The 15,015-nt window shown below is 32.6% G+C and overlaps 1 protein-coding gene and 1 long non-coding RNA gene across 6 annotated transcripts; both read right to left on the minus strand.

Annotated features, from left to right (window-relative positions):
• Positions 1-227: 227 nt before the first annotated feature.
• Positions 228-5,260, minus strand: LOC110660167 (uncharacterized). 2 transcript variants are annotated; one of them, XR_002495876.2, is made up of 3 exons: positions 4,938-5,203; positions 4,773-4,847; positions 228-1,049 (listed from the first exon to the last, which is right to left on the minus strand). It is a non-coding gene; the product is annotated as an uncharacterized LOC110660167 (long non-coding RNA). The 2 variants fall into 2 exon arrangements; XR_009151240.1 differs by having other exon boundaries at positions 4,773-5,260.
• Positions 5,261-6,215: 955 nt separating this feature from the next.
• LOC110660166 (CBL-interacting protein kinase 32) lies at positions 6,216-13,983 on the minus strand. Of its 4 annotated transcripts, XM_021818358.2 has the most exons (15): positions 13,699-13,983; positions 12,195-12,426; positions 11,794-11,856; positions 11,091-11,162; positions 10,665-10,772; positions 10,455-10,535; positions 10,210-10,263; positions 9,993-10,118; positions 9,820-9,909; positions 9,093-9,215; positions 8,862-8,972; positions 7,994-8,107; positions 7,837-7,893; positions 7,677-7,751; positions 6,216-6,580 (listed from the first exon to the last, which is right to left on the minus strand). In XM_021818358.2, the coding sequence occupies exons 3-15, from the start codon at positions 11,833-11,835 to the stop codon at positions 6,506-6,508; spliced, it is 1,128 nt and encodes a 375-aa protein (XP_021674050.1). In that variant the 5' UTR covers positions 11,836-11,856; positions 12,195-12,426; positions 13,699-13,983; the 3' UTR covers positions 6,216-6,505. The 4 variants fall into 4 exon arrangements, 2 of the variants coding, with proteins under 2 accessions (XP_021674050.1, XP_021674049.2); XM_021818357.2 differs by lacking the exon at positions 13,699-13,983 and having other exon boundaries at positions 12,200-12,826; XR_002495872.2 differs by lacking the exons at positions 6,216-6,580; positions 13,699-13,983 and having other exon boundaries at positions 8,854-8,972; positions 12,200-12,829.
• Between the last annotated feature and the right edge of the window lie 1,032 nt (positions 13,984-15,015).

A 15,015-nucleotide genomic window follows, 5' to 3' on the forward strand; every position in this document is an offset into this window, starting at 1 on the left:
GAGCCAAACCCTACTTTCGTTGGTGATTAGTCCTAATCAAAACCCTTTAAGATCTATGATTAATTTTGAAACTCCACAAAGGTTACCAGCCTATCTCAAGGTCAGATTTGCTAGGTTCAAAATCTTGATTTTTTAATATTAATCTTCACCTTTGAGTTCTTCAATTAATACCTATAATCAATATTAAGAGGGTACCAACACATAGCATGCATTAAAATTGCAAGAAATTAAATCAAGGAATAAATCTCAAATCCAATAAATAAATCTCAATATTTGTCCATGATAATGATTACAAGCATTACTCTCCTAATTCCAGAATATTGAAATTACTCACTTATAGTAAGTTCAGCAAACATAATAAAAATAAAATAAAAGAACAATAGAAGTCCGCTTAAAGTGATAGAACAAAAGAACTAAAGAGAATCTGCAACTTTGATCTTGTGGAACTTCAGCTGAAGGCTCCTCCTTGATACTGATACACTACTCTTCTAGGTGGCTATGGGAAAATGATGAAGGTGTTATCGTTCGGCTCTAGATCCCCCTTTTTGCTCTCTGCTACTTCTATTTATATTCAATGCCTAGGGTTAGGTTTTTAGAGTCCCCGCAGCATTAGAAGTCTTTTCTCTCTATTAAAAACCGGAGCTAGAGCTAAATCAGGAAACTGGCTATCAGCTGATACACGGCTTAGGGCCGTGTAATTCATTGGAGCTTCAAAGATTGCATCTCATATTGGCACAGGAGATTACAGGGGGCATTGCTAATTACACAGGTCCAAATACACGACTCGTGTTCTTTTGCTCTTCAGAGAATTCTTCAATTCGGGCCAAGCAGAGACTTACACGGGTCTTCATGGTTTACACGGGTTGGGGTACGCGGCCCGTATACTTCGTTTCTTCCTTGGCTCTTTAGTTTTCTCCTGGCAGTATGTTACACAGGTCTGTGGCTTTGCTTACACGACCCGTGTAAAGTGTATCAGCAACACTTCTCTTTCCTTTGATCTTTCGAAGCTTTCTTTTGCACTCCTATGCCTTAGAACTTCATCCAAACATCTGAAATAATGCAGAAAACATGAAATTTAGAGCTTGACAATGGAATTTACAAAAGTTGATGAAATTAATGATTATGCACGAGATTACTTATTTAAATGCTATGAAATAATATACAAATGGGCTTTAAAATATCTATATAATACAAGTGTATCAGTGGGGGAGGTGGGAGAGAGAGTTTTGCAATTCAACCAAGTATATGAACAGAAAAACATGAATAAACTTGGAGGAAAAGCGGAAATAAAAAAAGGAAACAATGAAGATTCAATAGTTTTATATAACCCAGCAAAACTTGTAACATTTACAAAAGCATAGCCAGCACTAATTGAAAATCGATTTAGAGTAAAAATTAGGGGGTAGGGGCAATTGGACAACCATCTCAATTAAATAACCAAACCAGAAAAATTTAAAGGATATCCTCCTACCTAAGCCTTACGTTGATTCCATTGTAAGACTCATATGGCATCTCAATTATAGAAAATTTGAAGGGATATATGTTTTTCTTTCATATAATTCACCAAGAATATCAAGTTCACGAACTACATATGAAACATGAGCGGTAAAGCTAATCATAGATCAAAAGTTTTCCTTTACTGATTCACTTACAATGGCCAATTGCAAAGCTTATAGAAAGAATGATAAAATGTTAGCAATGACTAAAATGGGAAATTTAAGTTTAGAGCACGGATACAAGATTATCATATCAATAATACATAATGAAACTCATTAAAAATAAACTACAGAACCTTGTTCTAGCAATGAATTGTATCATAAATAACACTTCATTAACACCAATTTGATGAGAAGTACATGGCTATCCACTTAGTAAGAGATGTAAAATCGTAGAAGTTGCCTCGGTTAAAATACAATTCTACAAAGACAAATAGATATGTCATGGTCTAAGCTGTTATCTGATATATTTGTATTATATAGATATTTTTAAATACATTTGTATAATATTTCATAGCATTTAGATAAGTAATCTCATGCATAATCATTAATTTCATCAACTTTTGTAAATTCCATTGTCAGGCTCTAAATTCTATGTTTTCTATATGTTTCCAAGTGTTTTGAAGAAGTTCCAAGGCATAGGAGCAAAGAAGAAAGCTTGGAAAAGCCAAAAGATTGAGAAATGTTACTGATACACCTTACACGGGTCGTGAAAGCAAAGCCACAGACCCGTGTAACTTACTGCCAAGAGAAAGCCAAAGAACCAAGGAAGAAACAAAGTACATGGGCCATGTACCATGACCCGTGTAAATTATGAAGACCCGTATAAGTCTCTGTCGAGCCAGTCTTAAAGATTTCCCCGAAGTACAAAAGTACACAGGCTGTGTAATTAGGCCCGTGTAACTACCTGAGGTCCGTGTAAGCCCTATCCTGATATCAGATGCAACAATTCAAGCTCCAGTAAGTTACAAGGCCCTGGGCCGTATAGTGACACATAGGTCGTGTATCACGCGATAGCCAGTTTCCTGATTTGGCTCCAGCTCTAGTTTTTTATAGAAAAAAAGCGACTTCTAATGCTACTAGGACTCTGAAAATCTAACCCTAGATATTATATATAAATAGGAGCAGCAGAAAGCAGAAGGGGGGAGCCGGACAATAGCACCTTCACTATTTTCATACAGCCGTCTAAAAGAATAGTGCATCAACATCAAAGAAGAACTCTCAGCTGAAGCTCCACAAGATCAAAGCTGCAGATTCTCTTCGATTCTTTTGTTCTATTTCTTTAAGCGGATATTTCATGTTCTTTTATTTTATTTCTATTATGTTTGTTAAACTCATCACGAGTGAATAATTTTTTATTCTGGAATTGGGAGAGTAACAATCGTAATTATTATTATGGATGAATATTGAGTTTTATTTATCGGATTTGAGTTTTGTTTTTTGATTCAATTTCTTATGATCTTAATGCATGCTATATATTGGTACCCACCTAGTATTGATTACAAATATTAATTGAATGACTGAAAGGTGAAGATTAATATTAGAAAATCGAGATTTTGAACCTAGAAAATCTGACCTAGAGATAGGCTGATGACCTTTGTGAAGTTCCATAATTAATCAAAGATCTTAAAGGATTTTTTTAGGACTAATCACCAACGAAAATAGGGTTTAGCTATAATCGAAACACACCTTAGGTGTCTTGAGAGAGGACCTAGGATATCTTAGGATTAATTTCCATCAATGTGACGATCCTCAATCCAATGAATAGACAAGATTAAAATCCATAATAAGATTACAGTGTAAAATATTAATTCTGGAATTGCTTCAATAGAGAGTTTTATTCAAAGTCATTTTCAGCATCCAAAATATATTTAATTCACTCTTCATACATATCCAGTAGCCTAAACAGTCAGAATTACTGTGTAGCTTGGTACTTGCGAACTAAATTCCTCGTAGGACGATACTTTACTCACTACTTTATTACTTATTAGCGATTCGTGCACTTGCGGTTATTGTAAAACCAGCAAATAAGTTTTTGACACCATTGCCAGAGAATTTAGCTTTAGTAATATTAAGCGATAGCCAATTTAGCTGATTTAGGCATTTGTATTTATTGTTTAGTTTTATTTAATTTGTTTTATTTCTTTTATTTTCTCTCAGGCATTTGGTTTAGTGCATGACTAGAGAAAAGCCAGAAGAAGAAGTTTTGGATTTAGATCCCCAGATAGATAGAACTCTGAGAGCAATCATGAGAGAAAGGAGACACCAAGAACAAAATCAAGAAAATCCTGAAACTCCAATCATGGCTGACAACAACAACAACAAGCCAAGACTATTGAAGGACTACGAAGCTTTATCTATACAAGGATTCTAACTTAGTGTTACAAGACCCACAGTGGATGTCAATAATTTTGAATTAAAACTGGCATGGCTCCATATGATCCAACAGACCCAGTTTGGGGGTTCACCAACAGAAGATCCACATTACCACCTCCAATGCTTTCTTATCCTATGTGACATATTCAAGATGAATGTAGTCTTTGATCAAGCTATAAGACTAAGAGCATTTCCATTCTCCCTTTGAGATAGAGCAAGGAAGTGGTTACTTTCTCAACCAGCTGAAATATTTACCACTTGGAAAGACCTCTCATAAGCTTCTCTAGCAAGGTATTTCTCATCCACAAAGACTGTAAAATTGAGGGTTGAACTCAACACTTTAGGCAAAAGGAAGGTGAATCACTCTATGGTGTATGGGAGAGATATAAAGACCTACAGAGAAAATGTCCTTTGAAAGAGAGGAACCATAACTGTTTGGCCATCTTCCTTTTTAAATGGAACCTATGGATATGCACAGAAACAGTAAACTTAAGGTTGAATAAGATTTTATTTAAAACAACCTCTGAATAGAAGTGATGCAATTTTATCAATTGCAGTGACATTTAGGTAAAACTAATTAAATCCCATTCCCAAGAGTAAACTCATTAATGCATGTGTTAGATCTAATAGCACAACATCACACCACCTTGATCGCACCCCCACCCAACACCAGCAATATGATCAATGAAATGATGGATCACCTTAATATAGTATATTGACACCTAACAAGCCTCCATTCAGCGCGACCGGACTCTACAATTGTTTGAAACTTCCAGTGTATGGATCACTTTATATCATTACAGACAATTAAATTCCAAATGCTGACCAAAGTTGACTTGCACACAGAAATAATAATGACGATAAAGAAAGAAAGGGCAGAAGTTCTTGTGAACATGAAACCTGCTTGCGAGTTCTTCCATCAGCAAAAGTGACTGAAACGTTATATGGCGGCTTGAAATCTCCGATTAGGAAATTCTGAACCAAGAAGAATCCGTAGTTTTGCAAAATTATCTCAAGAAATGCAGAATTAGTATCTTAGATAAATGAAGGAAGGAAAACCTTTACCATGATCTCTGCTCTAATTCAGTAGAATTACAGCCACTTCGCGAGGCATGAAGAAGCTTGAAACAGAAGCCAACAAGTTCAATTCCAAGTTGGTCACCAATTGATCAATTTGAGAGCTTAAACTAAAGCGTTTTGGAAAACCTATACCTAGAGAGGCATTGAAATGGGAGGATTTGAGGCCTGAGATTAGCAATTGCGGGAGGAAGAAGAACAGTTGTTGCTGCTGTTATCAACACCACCGTCCAACACTCGCACCCTGCATATATATGTGAATATTAAATAATAATAATATTATTATTAATTATAAATTATAAAAAAATTAAATGAAAATAATATATAATTTATATATGTTTAAATTTGTCGTTTTTGACAAATTCACTTATTGAATATATATATTTATATATTTATATATATATATATATATATATATATATATATATATATATATTTATTTATTTAATTTATGGATTAATTTTAATATTGACATTTTATTATTATTGTAAATATAAAATAATGTGATAATTTAAAAATGAATTTGATTCTTGATATTGAGAGAAAAATTAATTAAGTACACATATAAAATTATAAAAAATAACAATAATAATTGTGTAATTTTATTTATATTTTTATATATATTTAATTATTAGACTATAGATAAATTAAATTTATAGATATATTAGTAACTAAAAAAAGTAGATAATAATATGAAAATCTATTTGCGCAAAGTTTAATTGTTATTACGGTCATTACTATAACTATATTTATTTTCTTAATAATAAAACTATCTACTGTTAATATCTTTTAGATTAAAAAAAAATTTAAAAAGCTTTACATCCGTATCAAATATTAATAGCAAATATTATAATAAATATTTATTTATTTTGATATTGTAAAAAATAATAAATGTTTGAGCTAATTATATTAAAAAAATAATAAAAAAAGATGTATACACGTCAAAATGCTTAACTTTCAACTTATGGCAATATAAGATTTAAATTTAATAAATAATTTTACAAGATTTTTGTATATTTTTCTTAAAGAAAATAATCAAAGAAATCACTAGAGATTAAATTTATCTCGTTGACCCATCACAGTCATGGTAAGAGACTTCCAAGCATAAAAACTTCCTGATCTGAATCTTCGAAGTTAAAACCTTACACTTGACACAATAACACATAATCTTCAGAAGTTTTGTAAAGAACAAAGAAAAGAGCACAGAAAGGAAACCAACAGGAAAAAACTGATGGCAATAATTTCCAAGAAAAGAAGCGGTACACATACCAAAAAGGAAACACATATAAACACTTTAATTTGCCAAATCTCTCGTTTTTAACATCTTCCAGTAAATGAGAAAACCAAACAAGGAGAATTTTCCATGCTTTCCAACAATAATAGCGAGGAAAACAATTGGTGAAGACATGTCTCTCAAATTGTACAGAGTAGAAAATGGTCCCAGGAAACGAGGGTGGTAAAGAATGAAGATATATATAGAACAAGAATGACACAATTGGCAAGGCAACATAAACAAAAGATGGTGATCTGATCTCTTCAAGACAGGGGCCCTATTTTTACTTCATTTCTTGCATGTCATCCTCAGTTTTCCAGACAACATCATCGAGGCAGGTTGAAAGATTTTTATAGAACTGCAGAAAAAACATCAAATAAACAAAAAGATAACCAACTTGAACAGCAGATTCTGTAAAATGTAAACAAAATGATAACCTGATAAACATGATTATAACATTGGATTCATAATTATAAGGGTTTCAAAAGGTCAAGCTTTCAGAAAATTGCTTAATTCCAATCAGCTGACTTAACTTTTAGGTGTTGGACCAGATATATTGTACCAGGGAACAAGATCCAAACTCTGAACAGCACTTTGTCCAAGTTCCAGACCCTTTTCTTCTTCAAGTATAGTGGCGAGAGGATCAGTTCATTGGCCGAGGAATAATAGGGTATGGGTGCCACCTCTGGCCATATGGTGGATAACATGACAAAAGTAGAATCTGAAAGCTTTTGAGATGAAAGAATCCTCTCTGAGAAATTAAAAACAGGTGGCTATTTATCGTTCATGTTTGGTTGATGATGTGTTTGATCTTGAAAGGAGTGCTTTTGTAAGCAGCATTTATTTTTTGGATATAGATTTAAAATTGAGTATCCTGAAGGCACACAAAGGGCAACTCATTTGACGCCTCATTCTAGTAAAATATATTTTCCCTCATCAAATGAATAAATATTTCAGTGCCTTTCGAATTTTCTTGTAATTTTGATAATGGAATTAATTTTGTGTTTAACTGTTTCAGTTTGAAAATGCACTCCCATTGCTCTCCCTCTTTCGAAGTTGCACTTCTTTTGATTATCTGCGTGGTCTGGAGCATTTCTATATCTTTATTTTCACATTGGTTTAGCTATTGTTTCTTTCTTTTGATAAGCCAAGCTTTTTTCCCCTGTGACATCAAACCCTGTAATTCCCAATTCAAATCTCTCCTTCAACAATGACAACGCAATCCTATCAAGTTGAACCTTAATGGGTCTTGATTGGTAGGCCAAACTCCAACCCACATAGAGGAATCAACTAATGGCATTCTTAAGATCATCTTCATTTTAAACCAATGAAACATACACTATTAAGAAGCCCTTTAATAGAAATTACTAATGAATAAACTGAAGAAAAAAATTCACATCAAATCACAGTTCATCTCCCTTTAAAAAGAAATTCAAGAATAAGAGAAACGGTACCTTATGGAATTCCAAAGTGTCTCCTTTTGCTTTCCGCACTTCAACCATATGTAGAGAAGGCGCCACTTGGAAAATCTGATAGAAAAGTAGGAAATGAAGAACTAATACAAAATGACTACCGACTATACCATAACAAGAAGTAGGTTTTATTATCGCTGACCTCAGTGGCAACATTAAGGTTTCCCTTTCTCCCAGCTTTCATATTTTCAAGCCTCATCTAAGAGAGAGAATCAATATACACCACCTCAGACCCTTGCACTTGAAACAAACAAAAATAAATAAATAAAGAAAAGCGATACTGTTCATATTTTGCTTACCTTGTAGTTTTTCTTGTGAACATCAAAACCAAGAGGCTTTGCAGCTTCTTCAATCTTATGGATTATCTCATTAGCAGGGCATTTAGATGTGAACCTTGTTTCCCTCTTGAATCCCTGTAGCCAACCATTAGTCACAAAATATGAACAGAGAATAACACAAGATTCAAGTTTCAAGTTTCAGTCATTTAAATCAATCCCAAAAATTTGTTGCCACAAGCCAATTATATATTCCGCCACCTAAGAAGGATAGCAACCACAGAAACTATGTATATCTTCTTATGAAACCAACGACACTTTGAGATTAGTTCACAATAGACAATGACCCAAATTCTCAATCTTATAGTTCATAATTTCAGAGGTTGCATGGACCCACTTAATATTTCTCGCAAGAATTAAAAACCTGTGCTGGTCATGAAATCACCTTGAACAAGGTTAGAAAGAATAATTCTCTGCTACTGTGCCTTCAATGAATTAACATGGGAACATATAGTCTAGCAGCAATCAGAGAACCTGGATTATTTCAAACATCCCCTTGCCATGTGCATGCATGATTATTGGTTGAATTAGTGACCTCACCTATCTGTGAAATGCTCAAATTACAACAGAATCAAAGAAAAGCATACACATGCCTGCACGTAGTCCTATAATGCAGACACACACATCCTGACTACTGGATTTACCCGCCTGTAAACAGAACAATACTTTAGCATCAACCCTTAATTCCTCAGAAGCAGGGAGGGGATGTTTGCTGCACTACCATTCGTCCTTTTGCATAGTGCATGCACATGCACACACATGGAAAGAATCAATCCATTTTGAAGTACAGTTTAAAAAGTATAACATAAAGAAAGCATTCTAACATGAAAACCTGTTCTGTATCAAACAAATTCCCGAGATTTAGTCCTTTTGACATAGAAATCAACTCAAATGCATTCATAGCTGTTGGCTGTTCTTCCTTCTTCTCCATTACATGATGTTCCTGTAACAATACCAATTAAGTACACTTGAAAAAACACTATCATCTAGAATTGCAAAATAATTGTAGCGAGTTCTCCAAATGGTATATACTATATAATTGTTTTATAATTATAGCACTTACTTCTGAGTCCTTAAAAACAGCTTCAACATCATCCAAGTTGGTGTCTTCTTTCTCCTCAAATACAGCGGCCTTATAATCTTTCTTAAACCATTCATCTTCCAAGATTTCAGGTATAGTGATGCGCTGCCATAGATATAAATTGTAAATCAGAGACAAACCAAATGAAAAATAAGAAAAATCACTAAAATAAATTTATAAAATAACATAAAATTGTAATTAATAGTAATTTTGCTATGCCTGGCGGCTAACAAAAGCATTGATTTGAAAGCTCAAACTTCTAGCATCAGCTTCATCACTTGCACCCTTACAAATCACTCCGAGAGATTGTAGCTCAATTAAATTAAAAAAGAACTATGAAAATTTTCAATTTTTCAAAGTGTGTGCTAAGCTTATAAATGCGAAAAGCCAGAATCAAATCTGACTAGCCATCCTCCACCCAACAGAAATATTATAAACATGTTGAAATGTAACTTTGCAGAAGCAACAAGTGGATGCATTACTAATAATGGATATAAACTACAATATTCCTAGATACATGTCACCATTTCCACCGATGTTGGCCTAATGCATAGATTGTGAGCTTCAGCTCCATTCAATTTCAATAACATCTAAGTAGAGGCAATACAGTAGATATCTCTCTTATTTTTTGAAAATCAAAGTTATCAACCACAAGTTATTTAATGTAGTAAAGAACAAGTAATAAAGTTGATAAAGTACAATTACTTACAGTCATAGGATTAGGATCCAAAATTTTAGTGATTAATTTCATGGCACCAAAAGAAAGCCAAGGGGGGCAAGTGAACTCAGCTGCAGAAATCTACATATGGCCAAAGGAAAAGTGAATACCAGAGGACAGAGAACAATAGAGAATAATTTCATGAAAATCTGTAAAATGCTCACTTTTTTATACAGGTTCATAAGATTAGAATCATCAAAAGGCAAGTACCCTGCAAGCAGTACAAAAAGTATCACTCCACAAGACCACATGTCTGCAGTTGCCCCATCATAACCTCTATCATTAAGAACCTGAACAACAATAAAGCACATTACAAAAGGCCAAAGGCTCAAAAGGAGATATAAATTGTAGAAGGATGTTGGCATAAAAACAGATACAAACCTCAGGAGCAACATAATTTGGAGTTCCACAAGTAGTATGAAGTAGACCATCATCCTGCCAAATAAACTTAAAGGGTAAGAAACAATTTATGTAAAGCCAGTCGTTTAAATAAACTTCATGACAAAGAAACCTACTTATCAAGCCCATTCCAGTAATGAAATTGGTCTGATCCGTAGTAGGATTTGTGTGGAAAAGTGATGTCAATACTGAATTGAACTGAGAAAAAAATTTTTTACAATAATTACCCTGACTTGTTGGGACAATGCACTTAGTCCAAAATCAGAAACTTTGAGGTTCCCATAAGCATCCAACAGCAGATTTTCTGGCTGCGGACAAGGCAAGACAATAAGCTTTTATGGTAAGCACAACAGGTTTACCCCTCTAAGGTATCTGTCACAAAAGAGTAATAAATATATCATATATGTGTTTAAAGGTTGATAAAAGTTAAAGAGTACCTTCAGGTCTCTGTGGTAGACACCCCTACTGTGGCAGTAATCAACTGCGTTAATAAGCTGCTGGAAATATCTCCGAGCTTCATCTTCTCTCATCCGTCCATGGTTTACCTTCATAACAAACACATGGCCAAGAAAAGACAAACTCAACAAGTAGGTTGATACTTACAAGGGAAAAACAAAAATCCAACCAATTCAACCTTTGCTCCTATCAAAAGAGGACAGCATTATTATAAACAATTACATATGACAACTATCCGATGGGGACAGTTTTAATAGTTACAATAAGCACCAGCCTTCAAGATAAAATGACAATTTGCAAGCAATTTTAATGGCGTCAAATGGGTAAGTCCTTAAATCCATTGGGAATACCAAGCCAACTAGAAATGAAACACAGAGAAAAACAGTTTGATCTGTGCACCAACTTACAATTTTGTCAAAAAGCTCTCCCCCAGTAACAAACTCCAAGACAATGAATATCTTTGTCTTGCTTCCCATCACCTGGAAAAGAAAAGTAACAGTTTGATAAATCTTACACCAAGTAAATGAATTTTAAATCTTTGCTCAGATTTCTTCAAGTTCTAATTTTAGAAAGACCAATCTTAATTATTTTTAAGCACACAGCAATATAAATGCCAAAATAGTACTTTAACTAACAAAGAACCTATATTTAACCCAAACTGCAAATGAAAATTGCTAACAATGTTAAAATACGATCTTTTATATTGGGACCAAAATTAGCAAAAAGATCATATCATCAAATAAAACTTCACAATTTTGTCCCAGGAATTTCTCAGTGTCATTTAAGAATATCAACTTGGAAGCATGTTCTATTGAATCACTATATCTATGTCAATAAGTCTTCCTCCAGTCCAAAAGGAGATGCCAAATTTCATTTGCATGGAAAATAGGTGCAGTGAATATCTTAGCAAAATTACCATCAATAGTTTCTAGCAAAATGCATGCATGAAAAGAACCAAGAAATCTGACGTCGCCTACATATGGCAGAGAAAGATCTAAGAGAAAACCAAAAGTACCTTTTGATTTAAAAGCCATAATTAAAAGAATTTACTTATTGCAAGTGATACAGAATAGGGTAAATAGTAAAGGAAATTTTGAGAGAGAGAGAGACCTCATATAAACAAACAACATTTGGATGCTTTATAAGCTTCATTGTTGCTATCTCTCGCTTGATCTGTAAAAGCATGCTCAAACATTTAGAAACATTATGCAATTTACATACAATTTCTTTACGTAATAGCTTGGAAAATTTTTTCAAATGGTAGGGCAAAATGATAAAAAAAAAAAAAAAAAAAAAAAAGGGAAGCTACTTGGACCATGGGGATTGATGTTAAGATGAACAAGCCACAGCAAACAATGAATGAAACAAGAAGCCAATAGCCTTCAGAATAAATAGGAAGGAATTGCAAGACAAGTGCAGCTAAAAATGATACACTCCATAAAGAAACAGGAAGAGTGAAGAAACAGTAAAGCAAAAGATAGAACCATTTGCAAAAAGTAAAAACAACTAACCAGACCTGTTCAGCCATCTTGTGTTTAAGAACCTTCTCTTTGTCAAGAATCTTCAGAGCCACAGGCTCCCCTGTCTCGGAGTTCCTGGCAAACTTTACTTTTGCAAATGTTCCCTCACCAATTGTTCTTCCCACCTCATATTTACCCACTCTACGCTTGATTTTAGGTTGACTCATTGTCAATATATAGATTGAAGTTCCTTCACAGTTCTGCAAACTTTCAAATGCTCTTCCTGAAACGCATATCAAAGAATAAGTTCCAGATAACTGCAACACAATTTTAACAGACATGAAAATTTTCGGCCATTTCCCAGGTCAATCTTTATGAACAGAAATTTGTCTCCATTTTTTGGGATCTGATAACGTTTACGTCTCCAGATCAATCTTTTCGATAATATTTGAGCTTGTATCGCAGACATGAAAATTAAAACAATCGGAATTTTAAATGAACAACTGTTCCCATCAGGCTTCATATTGAACATTACAAGCGTAATTTTTCACACAAAAAGCTGAATTTTTCATCACACTTCTCAAAAATTACAAACAGTCAACTCCATTCCCTTAGGACAGAAGCCATCACAAAGATAGCATTCAGAGTGAACATAAGAACCTGAATACAGATCATGTACAAAAGAAGCCGCATACCCAAATGATCTACAATATTAAGAAGCCGATGTGCTCGCTTAACAATACACTAGCCCAATTAGAGGCAAAGATAATCCTGCCTAATTGACATTTTACCACTATAATAACAGATCAAAACTTCAAATTATACTCAAAAACAGAGACGAATCCAATATGAAAAATTAAAATGGAAAAACGTATTAAGATCTTGAATCATATGAAAATTTTAAAAAATGAGAGAGAAAAAACAACAGAATTAGATATAAATATAAGAAGTGCATTAACCCCAAGTCCAATCACCAACACGCCAACAGAACTGGAATTTGAAGCAGCTTTATAGCAAAATAAGACAGTAATTCAAAGTTTCTGGTAAATAAATATTTTATGGTTAACAATAATACAAATTAAAACTGAATTTAATACAGAGCAAAAAGGAATCTTTTTCTCAAAACCCATCACTATTCCCACAAAGAAGAAGAAGAAGAAGAAGAAGAAGAAGAAGAAGAAGAAGATTAAAAGGGAAGCGAGGTACTGAAAGTTCTAGTTGATGCTTCTGAAGAACATGGAAGAAATCAGAATTTTCTTCAAGATAAACAAAAACCAAGATCAAATTTTAGAAAAACTAACCAAGAAAAGCAACAACGGAACACTTTTACAAAATTACAATACCAAAAGCACAAAAGAGAGGAAGAAGAAGAAGGAGCAGCTACAACAAAGAAGAAAGAAGTGCCAAAGAATCAGCAAAACAGACAAAGACGAAGTTCAAAGCAAATTCTTCAAGTGAATATATAAACGTGTAAATGGATAATTATTGAATTGAATAATATAAAATCTTCAAGATTAAATTATATATGTAGAAAAGAAAGAGAGAGAGGATGTACTGGAGAAAGGTGATGGTTGGAGCGATGAGATAAGAAGAAAAGCTGGTGATTGATTTTAGGGTTATGGCTATTAGATCTTGCGGAAAAGCCAGACTTAGATTTTGGCAAACACAAGTCCATCTCCATATATTATATTATATGCAAAAAGCGATTGAATCATAGGCCTCCTGTCTCCTCCTCTTTCTTCCACTGCAACCTGACAAATCTTTTGCTACTCATTACCTTTCTACTGCCACACTTCTTTATTTACCTCTACTCTTCCTCTCCGCGTCTTTGGTTCATGTAAAAAATTGAGTTAATTTGATTTAACTTTTGAACTGCCTTTTTACGAACTCAGGGATTCGAACAGCTTTTCTTTCAGAAATCGGGTCGTAATTTAATTTTTTATGCATACTTCTTAAAAAAAATTATGTTAATTAATAAATAAATTTTAAAATATTTTATTTTTATTTTCTTAAAAATTAGTATATTATAAAAAAATTATGATAACTTTAAATTAATTAATGCTATAAAATATACATATATAAGACATCAATCTTAGATTGAAAATACGAAAATATATATAGATTTAATAACTTTAGATTTTAATAATATAAATGATATATGAATTTGATATTTATAAAATTGCTAAAACTTGGAAGGAGTAGTTAGTTATATAATTTATAGAAAATATTTGTATATAGAATTTTATCTAAGAACTCTTTTTGTAAATAATAAAGCTATATAGTTAATTAATTTTTTTAGATTTTTTTAAAAACTAAAGATATTTAAATTTATAGTGGAGTTATATTTATGTTTTATGTCTATATAATGTGCAAGCTACAATTCTAATAAAAAATATTTTTTAATAAAATAACATTTAAATTTAAATAAAAATCAACATAATCAATTAAATTAAAGTTTTTTAAAAAAATAACAAATTAAAGCCGAAGCTCAAAAATGAGCTTATAGAATTAAGCCATTTAACTTTGTAATAAGCTGTCATATGCTATATTATGTAAGACACTTGATTTGATAATTTGTCAAATATTTTTCATTTGGCTATTAGATATTAGTTAATTTAAAATTCATATATTCCTTTATACTTTTTTAATTCATTTTACTTTTTTAAATAATGCAAAATTTTTACTTTTGCTTTTTTATGCTCTTTTTTTTTTTTCCTTTTATTGGTATATAAAATAGTTTTAAAAAATAATATAAATAATTTATTAATAATTAAATTTCAAAATTAAAAATTGAAGGGTGTTTGCAAATAATTTATTTAATAATACTTTAAAATAAATTTATTTCTCACTTTAAATATTGAGTACAAAATTT

The sequence above is a fragment of the Hevea brasiliensis genome, chromosome 9 (genome assembly GCF_030052815.1).
Source record: "Hevea brasiliensis isolate MT/VB/25A 57/8 chromosome 9, ASM3005281v1, whole genome shotgun sequence".
Classification (NCBI taxonomy): domain Eukaryota; kingdom Viridiplantae; phylum Streptophyta; class Magnoliopsida; order Malpighiales; family Euphorbiaceae; genus Hevea; species Hevea brasiliensis.